Raw genomic sequence first — 16,535 nt, forward strand, 5'->3', positions numbered from 1 at the left:
CCATCTAAGCAGCCAAGGATGGCATCAGTTTACACAATGCAATGAGCTAAAGTCTGTTTTTAAATATTGTTTAGAAGTGACTTCACTATAAGAATTATATTATACTAATTGCTAGATATAATAATGTATTGTTTTTTCTAGATATGGTAGTTCAGCAGTGTGCACCACAATCCACCCCTGGCAACACTCTGTCTTCTCCTCTGGTGGCCACTGGAGAACCCGTAGTCATCCCTGACAATCTCGTGAAGACATGCATGGTGACACCAGTCATTTTTAAAGGTACACATCTGAGTAAAATTTATATCTTATGAGGAGGCGCAGCTATAGGAACATTGCTGTTTCTTTAAATCCAGTGTGCCAAGGAGGAGGGATAAGTAAAGTTATACTCCTTGTCATGAATACTCTATAGGCAAACAGCAGCATTATTCCTCTGCTACTGTTTATTTTTGGCTAGATACATCTAAATGAAATAAATAAGCAATAGGCTGAAACAGTCTTAAAATGTGTAAGTCTACAGCACAATGGGAATTCTACGCCAGTTCCTGACTGGTATAGATTTCCATCATGGTGCATGGGCAAGCGCCTGATTTATTAGGAGGCCGGTGCCTCTTGATAATTCAGGCATGCCTTGCTCTAGTCGGGGCCTTTATTTAGACTGCCATACAAAACACCAGTGGTAATAAATGTGCCCTACAGATCTTAATAGGGACGTTATGATTTGCTGACAAGCAGGGATCATTAAAACCATGACAAGGCTAAATACTATGCTCAGTAAGGACCTTCTGATGTCAGACAAGTCACATGGTATTTTCTTGGCATGTGACTGGGAAGGCATATATTTGCTTGTAAGAAGATCCTTCCACATGAAGAAAAGTTGTATTCCATGCTATCGAGGAATGTGGAGAGATGTGGGGTGCAGGTTGTAATGTGAGGGGCTGAGATATGGAAAGCAGGGTGTACTGTGGGGGGGAGATATGGGGTGCAGGGTGTACTGTGTGTGGGAGAGAGATGTGAGGTGCAGGGTGTACTGTGTGGGGGAGAGATGTGGGGTGCAGGGTGTACTGTGTGGGGGAGAGATGTGGGGTGCAGGGTGTACTGTGTGTGGGAGAGAGATGTGAGGTGCAGGGTGTACTGTGTGGGGGAGAGATGTGGGGTGCAGGGTGTACTGTGTGGGAGGGAGAGATGTGGGGTGCAGGGTGTACTGTGTGGGGGAGAGATGTGGGGTGCAGGGTGTACTGTGTGGGAAGGAGTTGTGGGGTGCAGGAAGGGGTTAAAATATCAAGTGCAGCAGCGCTGTTTAGTGGCGGGGGCTACAGTCAATGTACACACTTATTTTGGCTTATGATTAGACCTATTACTATCCCTCTATTCAGCTACCCCTATTATCCTGACTTAGAAACATTTCTTACATTTCTCCAGGTCTAGTCTGGTTCCTTCTAGAGGTGGGACCACTACTTATTGGCTGCCCTATATAGGCTGAGATTGACAGACATTGATCTACAGAGATCCTACAATGTAATAGTATACAGGTAGAGACCTGGCAGCTCTATATATTTGACAATTGTAGACTCGCATCACTTTATAACATTCATAGAAATGGCCAAATCTTGGATTTTTCTCTCCACAAGAATAATTTCTAATCCACCTCTCAGGCCTGGTCCACACCTCACATCTCACGTTCTGTGAAGACATTACTGCAGCTCAGCTCATACAATGTCCACAGAACTGCAGGAATTTCTTCACGTTAAACATTTTACAAATTGAAACACAGAAACATATTTTTAACAACTTTTATCTAAAATCAGTTGGATAATGAGGTATTGGTGATAGTTTTGCCAAAATGTAAAAAAAAGTTCTATTAAATTGTTCTTTTAAAAAAAAAAAAAAAAAAGGTGCAAAAAAATATTTTGGCAAAAATATGTCAGCTCGCAACCCACGTCAAGGGTCCTCATTTTCTTGCGAGTCCCTACTCTAACTAAGGGTAAGTTCACATGACAATTTTTGGTCTGGAACATGGGGTGGAGGCCGCCTCAGGATCCGGACCAAAAGCCAGGTGGCTGCGACTGAAAGCCGGTGCACTGCACCATCATCCAGCCGCGCACTCCACTCCGGATTAGGATGAATGGGCCTAGTAGCACCTCGCTTCTTTTTTCCAGGAGTCGGAAGAAACGGCTCCCGGAAAAAACTCCTGAGCTGCTCCCATTGATTTCAATGGGAGACGTCTTTTTGGTCAGGATTTTGAGGCGGATATGGCCTCAAAATCCTGATCAAAAACTCTGTGTGAACTTACCCTAAGGGTGCATTCACACTACGTATACTGAAACTTATTCTGAACATAAAACACGTTCAGAATAAGCGGCGTATAAAGCAGCTCCATTCATGTCTATGGGAGCCGACATACGAGCGCTCCCCATAGAAATGAATGGGCTGCTTCTTTCACCACGAGCAGTCCCATTGAAGTGAATGGGAAGTGCTGGCGTGTACGGCTCGGCATGAGCAGAGCTTGCCGTACACGCCGGCACTTCCCATTCACTTCAATGGGACTGCTCGTGGTGAAAGAAGCAGCCCATTCATTTCTATGAGGAGCGCTCATATGCCGGCTCCCATAGAAATGAATGGAGCTGCTTTATACGCCGCTTATTCTGAACGTGTTTTACGTTCAGAATAAGCTTCAGTATACGTAGTGTGAATGCACCCTTACAAAGCAAACCTGTCTAACTAAATGGCAGTAAGGGGGCATTCACACAGAGTTTTGTGGTGCCGTTTTTGCCACAAAACTCGTGTGAAGAATCAGCGCTGTAAAAACAGAATCCTATTGTGTTCAATGGGTTGCGTCTTACGCGCGTTAGACAATGAACTCAATGGGATTCTGTTTTTACAGCGCTGATTCTTCACACGAGTTTTGTGGCAAAAACAGCACCACAAAACTCCGGATGAATGTAACCTAAAGGTAAACTTCTGACGTCTTCTATTTATTCAGTGAATGATTGAGGAGACGCGGAGGACAAGGGAAAAACTAATATTATACCTTTTATATAATATTATATAAAATAATTCCTTCCTGACCCCAAATATGGCGATCGGTGATATAACCCTGGATCATGTCTATCCATCTGCCTACTGCTGATCAGAAACCTGACGCCTGCTCCGAAGAGCTTACAGTCTAGAAATACTGAATTCAGCGCACTGTCAACTTTCCATCAGTATATAGAACTGCCTGTACCCAAACCCATGAAAGGTCTTCTTTAAGATGTCTATTGACTTTAAAGGCTTACAATGTATTCCGGAGAGTTCCTTCCAACCTTCCATGATAAGACCAGCCCTGCTCTTCTGAGCTTACAATCTAATGGAAACCATCATTAATGTCTGCCCTGCTCCAAGGAGCTTACAATCTAAAGGAAGGAACCCTCCATTCCCTAGTCTAATACCTGTGTTGTTGATGTGTTGAGAAGACTTTGCGTAGAGAACTTCTGCAAATAAAAAAACCAAAGGGAAAATCAAAATGATTTCTCTCCACTGCATCCTGACTGTGATGTCACATGGCCTTGTGATGTCATACGAGCTAGTGATGTTCCATGGGAGAATTAATCTAAGGTTGTTTGGAGTTACTAAAATGGAAAATTTTGGCTGTGCCGACATTTGCACAAACATCAATTTCTAGTGAGTGTGGCTTATCAGATTGGGTGGAGCCTCCCCGATCCTGACATATCCACTGGGGCCTCCCCAATCCTGACATATCCACTGGGGTCTCCCCGATCCTGACATATCCACTGGGGTCTCCCCGATCCTGACATATCCACTGGGGCCTCCCCGATCCTGACATACCCACTGGGGCCTCCTCGATTCTGACATATCCACTGGGGCCTCCCCGATCCTGACATACCCACTGGGTCCTCCCCGATCCTGACATATCCACTGGCGCCTCCCCGATCCTGACATATCCACTGTGGCCTCCCCAAACCTGACATATCCACTGGGGCCTCCCCGATCCTGACATACCCACTGGGGCCTCCTCGATTCTGACATATCCACTGGGGCCTCCCCGATCCTGACATACCCACTGGGTCCTCCCCGATCCTGACATATCCACTGGCGCCTCCCCGATCCTGACATATCCACTGTGGCCTCCCCAAACCTGACATATCCACTGGGGCCTCCCCGATCCTGACATACCCACTGGGGCCTCCTCGATTCTGACATATCCACTGAGGCCTCCCCGATCCTGACACGATCCTGACATATCCACTGGCGCCTCCCCGATCCTGACATATCCACTGGGGCCTCCCCGAACCTGACATATCCACTGGGGCCTCCCCGATCCTGACATACCCACTGGGGCCTCCTCGATTCTGACATATCCACTGAGGCCTCCCCGATCCTGACATATCCACTGGGGCCTCCCCGATCCTGACGTATCCACTGGGGCCTCCCCGATCCTGACATACCCACTGGGGTCTCCCCGATCCTGACGTATCCACTGGGGCCTCCCCGATCCTGACATACCCACTGGGGCCTCCCCGATCCTGACGTATCCACTGGGGCCTCCTCGATTCTGACATATCCACTGGGGCCTCCCCGATCCTGACGTATCCACTGGGGCCTCCTCGATTCTGACATACCCACTGGGGCCTCCCCGATCCTGACATATCCACTGGGGCCTCCCCGATCCTGACATACCCACTGGGGCCTCCTCGATTCTGACATACCCACTGGGGCCTCCTCGATTCTGACATATCCACTGGGGCCTCCCCGATCCTGACATATCCACTGGGGCCTCCCCGATCCTGACATACCCACTGGGGCCTCCCCGATCCTGACATACCCACTGGGTCCTCCCCGATCCTGACATATCCACTGGCGCCTCCCCGATCCTGACATATCCACTGGGGCCTCCCCGATCCTGACATATCCACTGGGGCCTCCCCGATCCTGACATACCCACTGGGGCCTCCTCGATTCTGACATATCCACTGGGGCCTCCCCGATCCTGACATATCCACTGGGGCCTCCCCGATCCTGACGTATCCACTGGGGCCTCCCTGATCCTGACATACCCACTGGGGTCTCCCCGATCCTGACGTATCCACTGGGGCCTCCCCGATTCTGACATACCCACTGGGGCCTCCCCGATCCTGACGTATCCACTGGGGCCTCCTCGATTCTGACATATCCACTGGGACCTCCCCGATCCTGACGTATCCACTGGGGCCTCCCCGATCCTGACATATCCACTGGGGCCTCCCCGATCCTGACATATCCACTGGGGCCTCCCCGATCCTGACATATCCTCTGGGGCCTCCCCGATCCTGACATATCCACTGGGGCCTCCCCGATCCTGACATATCCACTGGGGCCTCCCCGATCCTGACATATCCACTGGGGTCTCCCCGATCCTGACATATCCACTGGGGCCTCCCCGATCCTGCTACTGTACTGTACTGGGCTACTGTACATACCTGCTGTAGTCCTCTCCCCAGCATGGATGCCCCCTATAGTACTGGGCTAAATCTTCCCTATTGTACTTACCTGTTGTAGTCCTCTCCTCAGCATGGACATCTTCATCTGTCACCGTCCTCTGAGCAGCTCCGGCAGTGTCAGGTCGTTTTATACCTTTGCCATCATTGTGATGTCATCATGTTCTAGTGATGTCATAATGGTCTTGGAATTCCAATGCAAAAGGTCAACCTCATTTAAATACGCAGTAAAGGTCAACCTCATTTGCATATGACATCATTGTGATGTCATCATGTTCTAGTGATGTCACAATGGTCTTGGAATTCCAATGCAAAAGGTCAACCTCATTTAAATACGCAGTAAAGGTCATCCTCATTTGCATATGTCACTGACAAGAATATGTGTTTTAAACCCTGGAAACCCGTTTAATACTTGGATGTGGTCTCGTGTATCTTATGACATTCTAGTAGAATACCCGGCGGCTTCGCTCGCGCAAAATATGTTGAATTATTGGTTATGTTATAGTAAAATTTTCCATGTCACACTGCAGTAAATCTTTTTTTCCACTTCCAATTTTTTATTATTTTGACATTTTACTAATTTGTCAGAACATTGATGTGAACTTTTATTTTATTTCAACATTTTTATTGTTTTTCCATATTCAATACATATTATGTAGTAGAAACTATTACAACGATTTTTTTGAACTATTTTTCCTCAAAGATTAAAATTTCTGCCCCTTACACAAACATATAAAACAATTCCACCCAATGAACAACATAGTGCAGCCCTTCCCCCCTCCCTCCAGTGTCGTCTATAAGTAGTTCATGGACAAAAGAGTAAAATTGGTTTCCAGTTACACAACTATCTATTGTCGGGCTTCAGTGATGAAAGCTCCCGGTATAGTCAGCAATAATGACAAGCTTACTATCAGGCAGTTTTCTCCTGACCAATATTGCTGCTCAGTAAGGCTGCTTTCACACTACAGTAACACTACAGTCTGCGGCAGTGGCGTAACTAGGAATGGCGGGGCCCCGTGGCGAACTTTTGACATGGGCCCCCCCCCCATCCCAACTGACGCCGAAGACTTCGACCGACCCCCTCCTCCGCACTCTATTATGTCCCTTACTGGCCCCTGCGCACAGTATTAACCCCAATAGTGTCCCCTGCACACAGTATTAACCCCAATAGTGTCCCCTGCACACAGTATTAACCCCAATAGTGTCCCTCTGTGGACACCCATAAACAATTATTATACTCTGGGGTCTTTTCAGACCCCAGAGTATAAAAATCGGAGACCCGGGGAATAAAAACATTAAAAAAAAAAACCACTGTTGCTTCTTACCTGTTCCCCGGCTCCTGTGCTGTGCTGTCCTCCTGTGCTGACCAGCGCTCGCGTCCTTTGTTAATGACGTCGGAAGTCACATGACCCGGTAAGCATGCCGGGTTCATGTGACGTCAGAGACGTCAGACAACAGTAGGACGGAGGCCTGGCAGGATTGTGGAGAGGTAAGTAACAGTTTTTTATGTTCCCTTACCTCTCCAGTCCGCCGATCATTATACTCGGGGGGGTGCAAAGACCCCCAAGTATAATGATAGTGTCTGTGGGGCCCCTGGTGTCACTTGCCGATCCCGGCCCAGCCAGGATCGGCAAGTGAATAGGGCCCGTAACAGCCTATTTAAAAAAAACCGCAGCGGTAGCGGCTGTCACCGGGCCCCCTAATGGCCCGGGCCCTGTGGCAGCCGCCTCCGCTGCCTCTATGGTAGTTACGCCACTGGTCTGCGGGCCGTGGATTCTACATCTCCGTAGACTTCTATGGAGCCTGCAAAATTCACAGCTTTGTGCACAAAGAAGTCTATGGAACCACCAAATCCATGGCCTGGAGGCCCGTGAAAAATACTGCAGTGTCCAAGCAGCCACTAAGGATACCAGACCTGTTTTGTCAGTGCATGCATGTGTAATCCATGCGTATGTATGCATATGTGCATGCATGTGTGAGTTCTGTGTATATGTTTGCATGTATGTGCGCATGTTATCCATGTGTTTGTGCGTGCGCAGTGCAAGTGTCCATGTGTGTGATAGTTGTGTATGAGTACGCATGTGCTCTGTTCGTCCGTGTGTGTAGTGTGCATTCATCTGAGTGTGTTTGTGTGCGTGTGTGGTCCTTGCATGCATGCGTGTGTGTGTGGTATTTATTGGGTGGTGTTGTGGTGTTTGTGTTGTTTGTATCTAGAGTGGTCTGGTGATTGTGTGGTGTTGTGCTTGTGGGTTGGTGTATATGTGCGGTCTGTGTGATGTTTGTGTGTTGTGTGTGGTGGTGCGGCCCCTTTAGCAGCGACTCTTTGGCGCTGTTGTTATAATCCGTCCCTGTGCTAGCAAGATTTAGCTTGCACAGTATTCTGCTCCTGTGGCTGGAGAGGGGGCGTTCAAAATTTCTCCCAAATTGGGCGAGAACTGTGGATTTGTATAGAGCAGACTACTACAGATTGTAAGCTCTATATATATAGATGTAATAAAGGTTACGTTTATTGGCACAAGCTCATATCTCACAGTAGCCATCTTTCCTTTCCCATAGTCTACAGTCCATACATAACCAGCTTTATTTTGACTTTGTTCACATATCTGTGTCGTCTTCAAAATGTGTCCATGTGTTCCCTGGTCTGGGCTCTTGATATTGTAGCTCTTTGTAATGGCCTGACCCTCCAGAATATGGATGTTGTATTCCATTGTAGCTTTATAATTCGGTACCATAGATGTCTTTATGGCCTACACAGGAGACTGAACATTACTATATAGCAGCGGTCCTCAAACTATGGCCCACGGGCCACATGCGGCCCGCCGAGGACATTTATCCGGCCCGCCGCATGTGGCCCGCGCTATCGCCTGGATCGCTCACTGACGGGGAATCCGATTCCCCGTTAGTGAGCGGATCGCCGCTTTCAGTTGTATGTGCATTTGCACATACAACTGAAAGCTGTCAGGGGCCGCCGACCGCGGCCTACACTGATGGCAGAGCGTGACCTCTGCCCCCGACGCGGACGCCATGACGTCATCGCTCCTGCAGTCTGGAAGGAGGAGGATGCACCGCGGCGGCTCTTCATGGGTAAGTATGACAGTGTGGGTGTGATTGTACTGATGAGCATATAATACAGGGGGCAAGGGTACTGATGAGAGGAGAGGGTACTCCCCCCACTGTATTATATGCTCATCAGTACCTCCACTATATTATATGCTCATCAGTACCCTCCCCCCACTGTATTATATGCTCATCAGCATTTAATATACTGGGGGGAGGGTACTAATGAGCATATAATACAGTGGGGAGAGGGTACTGATGAGCATATAATACAGTGGGGGGAGGGTACTGATGAGCATATAATACAGTAGGGGGAGGGTACTGATGAGCATATAATACAGGGGGGTACTGATGAGCATATAATACAGTGGGGGGAGGGTACTGATGAGCATATAATACAGTGGGGGGTACTGAGGAGCATATAATACAGTGGGGGGTACTGATGAGCATATAATACAGTGAGGGAGGGTACTGATGAGTATATAATACGGGGGGGTACTGATGAAAATATAGTACAGGGGGGAGGGTACTGATGAGCATATAATATAGTGGGGGGGTACTGAGGAGTATATAATACAGTGTTGTGGGGGGGTACTGATGAGCATATAATACAGTGGGGGAGGTTACTGAGGAATATATAATACAGTGGGGGGTACTAAGGAGTATATAATACAGTGTGTGTGTGTGTGTGGGGGGGTTACTGAGGAGTATACAATACAGTTGGGGGGGGGGCATACTGAGGAGCAGGGGTGAACCTAGCCTTTTTGCCACCTGAGGTGAAATATTTCAGCCCTTCAGTGTTTTGAGGGACAGTGAACTGGCCCCGTGTTTGAAAAGTTTGAGGACCCCTGTAGGAATATACAGCGTATAGAGGTTTATTATATGGTCATATCCAGGTGTATGGGCATGTGTTTTCACTATAAAACTCAGTCAGGAATCTGAAACCTGCCGAAACATGACCGACGCCCCAATCTAGAAAAGAATGGGTGGACGCAGAACGCCCTCACTAGTTTTATGTCAGTGAAGTCTCAATGAAGTGAACTGACCACATTCTGCAGCCAACGCTATATTTAGGATGAGGGTGCAGTGGAAGAGGCGCTGGCTTTTGATTTTCTAACCAACAAACATTCCTCCTGAGCAGGTGTCTTGTGGGGTCTGCCGGGGGGAGAGATGTGGGGTGCAGGGTGTACTGTGTGTGTGGGAGAGATGTGGAGTGCAGGGTGTACTGTGTGGGGGGAGAGATGTGGGGTGCACGATATACTGTGTTGGGGAGAGATGTGGAGTGCAGGGTGTACTGTGTGGGAGGGAGAGATGTGGGGTGCAGGGTGTACTGTGTGGGGGAGAGTTGTGGGGTGCAGGGTGTACTGTGTGGGAGGGAGTTGTGGGGTGCAGGGTGTACTGTGTGGGGAGAGAGATGTGGGGTGCACGATATACTGTGTTGGGGAGAGATGTGGGGTGCAGGGTGTACTTTGTGGGAGGGAGAGATGTGGGGTGTAGGGTGTACTGTGTGTGGGAGGGAGATGTGAGGTGCAGGTGTACTGTGTGTGGGGGAGAGATGTGGAGTGCAGGGTGTACTGTGTGTGGGGGAGAGATGTGGGGTGCAGGGTGTACTGTGTGGGAGGAAGATGTGGGGTGCAGGGTGTACTGTGTGGGAGGAAGATGTGGGGTGCAGGGTGTACTGTGTGGGAGGGAGGGAGATGTGGGGTGCAGGGTGTACTGTGTTGGGGAGAGATGTGGGGTGCAGGAAGGGTTAAAATATCAAGTGCAGCAGCGCTTTTTAGTGGCGGGGGCTGCAGTCAATGTACACACTTATTTTGGCTTATGATTAGACCTATTACTATCCCTCTATTCAGCTACCCCTATTATCCTGACTTAGAAACATTTCTTACATTTCCCCAGGTCTAGTCTGGTTCCTTCTAGAGGTGGGACCACTACTTATTGGCTGCCCTATATAGGCTGAGATTGACAGACATTGATCTACAGAGATCCTACAATGTAATAGTATACAGGTAGAGACCTGGCAGCTCTATATATTTGACAATTGTAGACTCGCATCACTTTATAACATTCATAGAAATGGCCAAATCTTGGATTTTTCTCCCCACAAGAATAATTTCTAATCCACCTCTCAGGCCTGGTCCACATCTCACATCTCACGTTCTGTGAAGACATTACTGCAGCTCAGCTCATACAATGGCCACAGAACTGCAGAAATTTCTTCACATTAAACATTTTACAAATTGAAACACAGAAACATATTTTTAACAACTTTTATCTAAAATCAGTTGGATAATGAGGTATTGGTGATAGTTTTGCCAAAATGTAAAAAGTTCTATTAAATTGTTCTTTTAAAAAAAAAAAAAAAAAAAAAGGTGCAAAAAAATATTTTGGCAAAAATATGTAAGCTCGCAACCCACGTCAAGGGTCCTCATTTTCTTGCGAGTCCCTACTCTAACTAAGGGTAAGTTCACATGACAATTTTTGGTCCGGAACATGGGGTGGAGGCTGCCTCAGGTTCCGGACCAAAAGCCAGGTGGCCGCGACTGAAAGCCGGTGCACTGCACCATCATCCAGCCGCGCACTCCGCTCCGGATTAGGCCTAATGAATGATCCTAGTCCGGAGTGTCTTCAGGCCGAATTGTGAGGCGACTCGGCCTGAAGAATGAGCACCTCGCTTCTTTTTTTCCAGGAGTCGGAAGAAACGGCTCCCAGAAAAAACTCCTGAGCTGCTCCCATTGATTTCAATGGGAGACGTCTTTTTGGTCAGGATTTTGAGGGGGATATGGCCTCAAAATCCTGATCAAAAAACTCTGTGTGAACTTACCCTAAGGGTGCATTCACACTACGGATACTGAAGCTTATTCTGAACGTAATGGGAAGTGCTGGCGTGTACGGCTCGGCATGAGCAGAGCTTGCCGTACACGCGGGCACTTCCCATTCACTTCAATGGGACTGCTCGTGGTGAAAGAAGCAGCCCATTCATTTCTATGAGGAGCGCTCATATGCCGCTCCCATAGAAATGAATGGAGCTTCTTTATACGCCGCTTATTCTGAACGTGTTTTACGTTCAGAATAAGCTTCAGTATACGTAGTGTGAATGCACCCTTACAAAGCAAACCTGTCTAACTAAATGGCAGTAAGGGGGCATTCACACAGAGTTTTGTGGTGCCGTTTTTGCCACAAAACTCATGTGAAGAATCAGCACTGTAAAAACAGAATCCTATTGAGTTCAATGGGTTGCGTCTTATGCGCGTTAGACATTGAACTCAATGGGATTCTGTTTTTACAGCGCTGATTCTTCACACGAGATTTGTTGCAAAAACAGCATTACAAAGCTCCGTATGAATGTAACCTAAAGGGAAACTTCTGACGTCTTCTATTTTTTCAGGGAACGATTGAGGAGACGCGGAGGACATGGGAAAAACTAATATTATACCTTTTATTAGCAATAAGCAGAGGAGCCATTATTAATAATAAAGGCTTGTATTATATTCTACTAAATGATGGGGGTTGTGGTTCTTATCTCAGGTCCATGGAGTCTGAGCTCCTGTGATAGTCCATCTGACCATCCATAAATAAGGTCCTGAGATAAGAACCCCAACCCTATGATCCAGAAGAAGGCAAAGAAAACCCCCGGAGATCTACGTCTCAGGGGAAAAAATAATTCCTTCCTGACCCCAAATATGGCGATCGGTGATATAACCCTGGATCATGTCTATCCATCTGCCTACTGCTGACCAGAAACCTGACGCCTGCTCCGAAGAGCTTACAGTCTAGAAATACTGCCCGAAGGCTCACAATGTGTATATATATATATATATATATATATATAGTAACATACTGTATCTATCAGGGGTAGGTTTGACGCTGAGTGGTGAGGAACGCCCCAGTACTAGTTTATGGACGGGTACTGTCAGGAAGGAAGGGGGGACGTTCCTCACCGCTCAGTGTCATGGCTGGGTGGTAATGAATGACTCCTCACAGTACGGCGCTACGGACAGACTGTCAGGAGGGGCGTTCCCGGCTAGTCTGTCAGGTACACCCTTCTGACAGTGAAGAGCTCTGGGTAAATGCACCAATAGCTCTTCACTGGGGGCACATAAAGGGAAAACAGACAGTGCGCTGAATGCAGTTAACCCCATCATGGCCCTCACATTAACCTCTGTGCGCTTTACATAAAGGTTACTGATATATGAGACATGTGGAGGTAATAATTAAGTATCTTCATCATTAAGGTCCTTTATTATTACCTCCAACCTTTATATGAGGGACATGATGGGGTTAATTGCAATTAACATGAGGCACATGGACTTACTACAACTATATTAATAACCAAATGCCTGACATTGCCCACCCCCATACCCACCAGTCTCCCTCCCACCCCGCATGAGGCAGATGGAGCTCTTCTCCTCTCCTCTTCTTTGCAGGAGTCTGAAGTCTCACAATGTATACAGATAAGTATGTAGTAATATGTATATAATATACAACAATCCCCTCTAATGATGGTAGTTATCCTGCTCCGGAGAGCTTACAGACTAGTAAGAAATCCTCTCTATGATGATACATAATAAATGATGACCATGATAGCTGCTTATCTGCGGGGCAGGGGCTACACGCCAACTTCAGCCACAACACACATCACACAGTCAAAGACCACTGTGTAGTGGCCAAATTCCAGCATCACCGCCAGTAACGTGAATGTGGTTGTGTCTCGGTGACTCACAAGGTCTCAATGATGGTCTGACCACCAGTTGTAACCACTGCCAGAATATAGCAGATTACTTGCTTGTCATAACGCAACCACATTCACTTCCATTAAATGGAAAAGCCCTAACACTGTAATCTCCAACCACATGACATATGCTGCAGCCAAAGCTGCCATGTAGCCCCAACCTCAGAGATAGGAGCCATCCTGGCCATCATTAGCCCTAGACTAAAAGAGAGGATTCCTGCCAATAAAGTCAGTTTTAAAGAGGACCTTTCATGGGTTTGGGCACAGGCAGTTCTATATACTGCTGGAAAGTTGACAGTGCGCTGTATTCAGTACACTGTCGGCTTTCCCGATCTGTGCCCCAGGTGAAGAGCTATCGGTCCCGGTACCGTAGCTCTTCACTGTCAGAAGGGCGTTCCTGACAGCCAGTCAGGAACGTCCTTCTCCACAGCAGCGCCTATCGGCTGTACAGTGTGAGCGGGGAGGAACGCCCCCTCCCTCTTCTCACAGTGCTCGCCCATAGACGAGTATTATCAGGAGGGGAGGGGGCGTTCCTCCCCGCTCACACTGTACAGCGCGATAGGTGCTGCTGTGGAGAAGGACGTCGTTCCTGATAGACTGTCAGGAACGCCCTTCTGACAGTGAAGAGCTACGGTACTGGCACCGGTAGCTCTTCACCTGGGGAACAGATTAGGAAACCCGACAGTGCGCTGAATTCAGAGCACTGTTGGCTTTCCTGCGGTATATAGAACTGCCTGTGCCCAAACCCATGAAAGGTCCTCTTTAAGATGTCTATTGACTTTAAAGGCTTACAATGTATTCCGGAGAGTTCCTTCCAACCTTCCATGATAAGACCAGCCCTGCTCTTCTGAGCTTACAATCTAATGGAAACCATCATTAATGTCTGCCCTGCTCCAAGGAGCTTACAATCTAAAGGAAGGAACCCTCCATTCCCTAGTCTAATACCTGTGTTGTTGATGTGTTGAGAAGACTTTGCGTAAAGAACTTCTGCAAATAAAAAAGAAACAAAGGGAAAATCAAAATGATTTCTCTCCACTGCATCCTGACTGTGATGTCACATGGCCTTGTGATGTCATACGAGCTAGTGATGTTCCATGGGAGAATTAATCTAAGGTTGTTTGGAGTTACTAAAATGGAAAATTTTGGCTGTGCCGACATTTGCACAAACATCAATTTCTAGTGAGTGTGGTTTATCAGATTGGGCGGAGCCTCCCCGATCCTGACATATCCACTGGGGCCTCTCCAATCCTGACATATCCACTGGGGCCTCCCCGATCCTGACATATCCACTGGGGCCTCCCCGATCCTGACATATCCACTGGGGCCTCCCCGATCCTGACATATCCACTGGGGCCTCCCCGATCCTGACATATCCACTGGGGCCTCCCCGATCCTGACATATCCACTGGGGCCTCCCCGATCCTGACATATCCACTGGGGCCTCCCCGATCCTGACATATCCACTGGGGTCTCCCTGATCCTGCTATTGTACTGTACTGGGCTACTGTACTTACCTGTTGTAGTCCTCTCCTCAGCATGGACATCTTCATCTGTCACCGTCCTCTGATCAGCTCCGGCAGTGTCAGGTCGTTTTATACCTTTGTCATCATGGTGATGTCATCATGTTCTAGAGATGTCATAATGGTCTTGGATTTCCAATGCAAAAGGTCAACCTAATTTAAATACTCAGTAAAGGTCAACCTCATTTGCATATGACATCATTGTGATGTCATCATGTTCTAGTGATGTCGTAATGGTCTTGGAATTCCAATGCAAAAGGTCAACCTCATTTAAATACACAGTAAAGGTCAACCTCATTTGCATGTCACTGACAAGAATATGTGTTTTAAACCCTGGAATCCCGTTTAATACTTGGATGGGGTCTCGTGTATCTTATGACATTCTAGTAGAATACCCGGCGGCTTCGCTCGCGCAAAATATGTTTAATTATTGGTTATGTTATAGTAAAATTTTCCATGTCACACTGCAGTAAATCTTTTTTTCCACTTCAAATTTTTTATTATTTTGACATTTTACTAATTTGTCAGAACATTGATGTGAACAACTTTTATTTTATTTCAACATTTTTATTGTTTTTCCATATTCAATACATATTATGTAGTAGAAACTATTACAACGATTTTTTGAACTATTTTTCCTCAAAGATTAAAATTTCTGCCCCTTACACAAACATATACCGTATTTTACGGACTATAAGGCGCACTGGACTATAAGCCGCATTGCCCATGAGCGCCTTATAGTCCGTCTCGGTTCATATATAAGGGTGCATGCACACTACGTAACGCCAGGCGTGTATGAGAGCCGTACACGCCGGCGTTACAGCAGGGCTACTGAACACTTCCCATTCACTTCAATGGGAGCGCTCGTAAACGCCGCTGTTACGAGCGCTCCCATTGAAGTGAATGGGAAGTGTTCGGCAGTCTGCTGTAACGCCGGCGTGTACGGCTCTCATACACGCCCGGCGTTACGTAGTGTGCATGCACCCTAAGGCGCACCGGACTATAAGCCACAGTCCGGTGCGCATTATATGTTATTGAAAGCGGCGGCAGGCAGACTTTGCCAGCGGCCGCTTAACCCCCCGCGTGCCAGCCGCTTCTATTGGAAGCGCTCGGCAGGCGAGGAGGGGCTCTATCAGCAAAATCATGCTGATAGAGCCCAACCGTAAAAGTTAGATTAAACTACCCCCCCCCCCCCCCCCCCCCGTTTTAAAATAAAAGCCTGAAACAGAATGTGAAACTTACCGAGCGGTGCAGGGTGGGCGGGCATTCAGGCCTCCTCTTCCTCCGATGTTCCGTCCTCCTCCTCCGCCGCTCAATAACTGAGAATGGCATGCGCCCAGGCCATTAGTTCGCGAGCGCCGGAGGAGAAGGACGGAACATCGGAGGAAGAGGAGGCCTGAATGCCCGCCCGCCCTGCACCGCTCGGTAAGTTTCACGTTCTGTTTCAGGCCGGCGTGACAGCAGGGCTGCCGAACACTTCCCATTCATTTCTATGGGAGCCGGCATGCGAGCGCTCCCCATAGAAATGAATGGACAGACACTTCCCATTCATTTCTATGGGGAGCGCTCGCATGCCGGCTCCCATAGAAATGAATGGGAAGTGTTCGGCAGCCCTGCTGTCACGCCGGCCTGAAACAGAACGTGAAACTTACCGAGCGGTGCAGGGCGGGCGGGCATTCAGGCCCTCATCTAGGGGTTGACCTCATCTAGGGGTCATATGACCATTTTGAATGGCCAGAATTTTCACTGAAC

General features: G+C 47.9%; 1 protein-coding gene across 1 annotated transcript in view; it reads left to right on the forward strand.

Moving 5' to 3' along the window:
* The window catches only part of GREB1 (growth regulating estrogen receptor binding 1), a 119,805-nt gene that overhangs the window by 23,814 nt on the left and 79,456 nt on the right, over positions 1-16,535 (forward strand). The window contains exon 8 of the mRNA XM_075269143.1: positions 142-279. Within this exon, the coding sequence (XP_075125244.1) occupies positions 142-279 (138 nt within the window). The remainder of the gene's footprint in view (positions 1-141; positions 280-16,535) is intronic.

Source organism: Leptodactylus fuscus, chromosome 3 (genome assembly GCF_031893055.1).
Source record: "Leptodactylus fuscus isolate aLepFus1 chromosome 3, aLepFus1.hap2, whole genome shotgun sequence".
NCBI lineage: Eukaryota > Metazoa > Chordata > Amphibia > Anura > Leptodactylidae > Leptodactylus > Leptodactylus fuscus.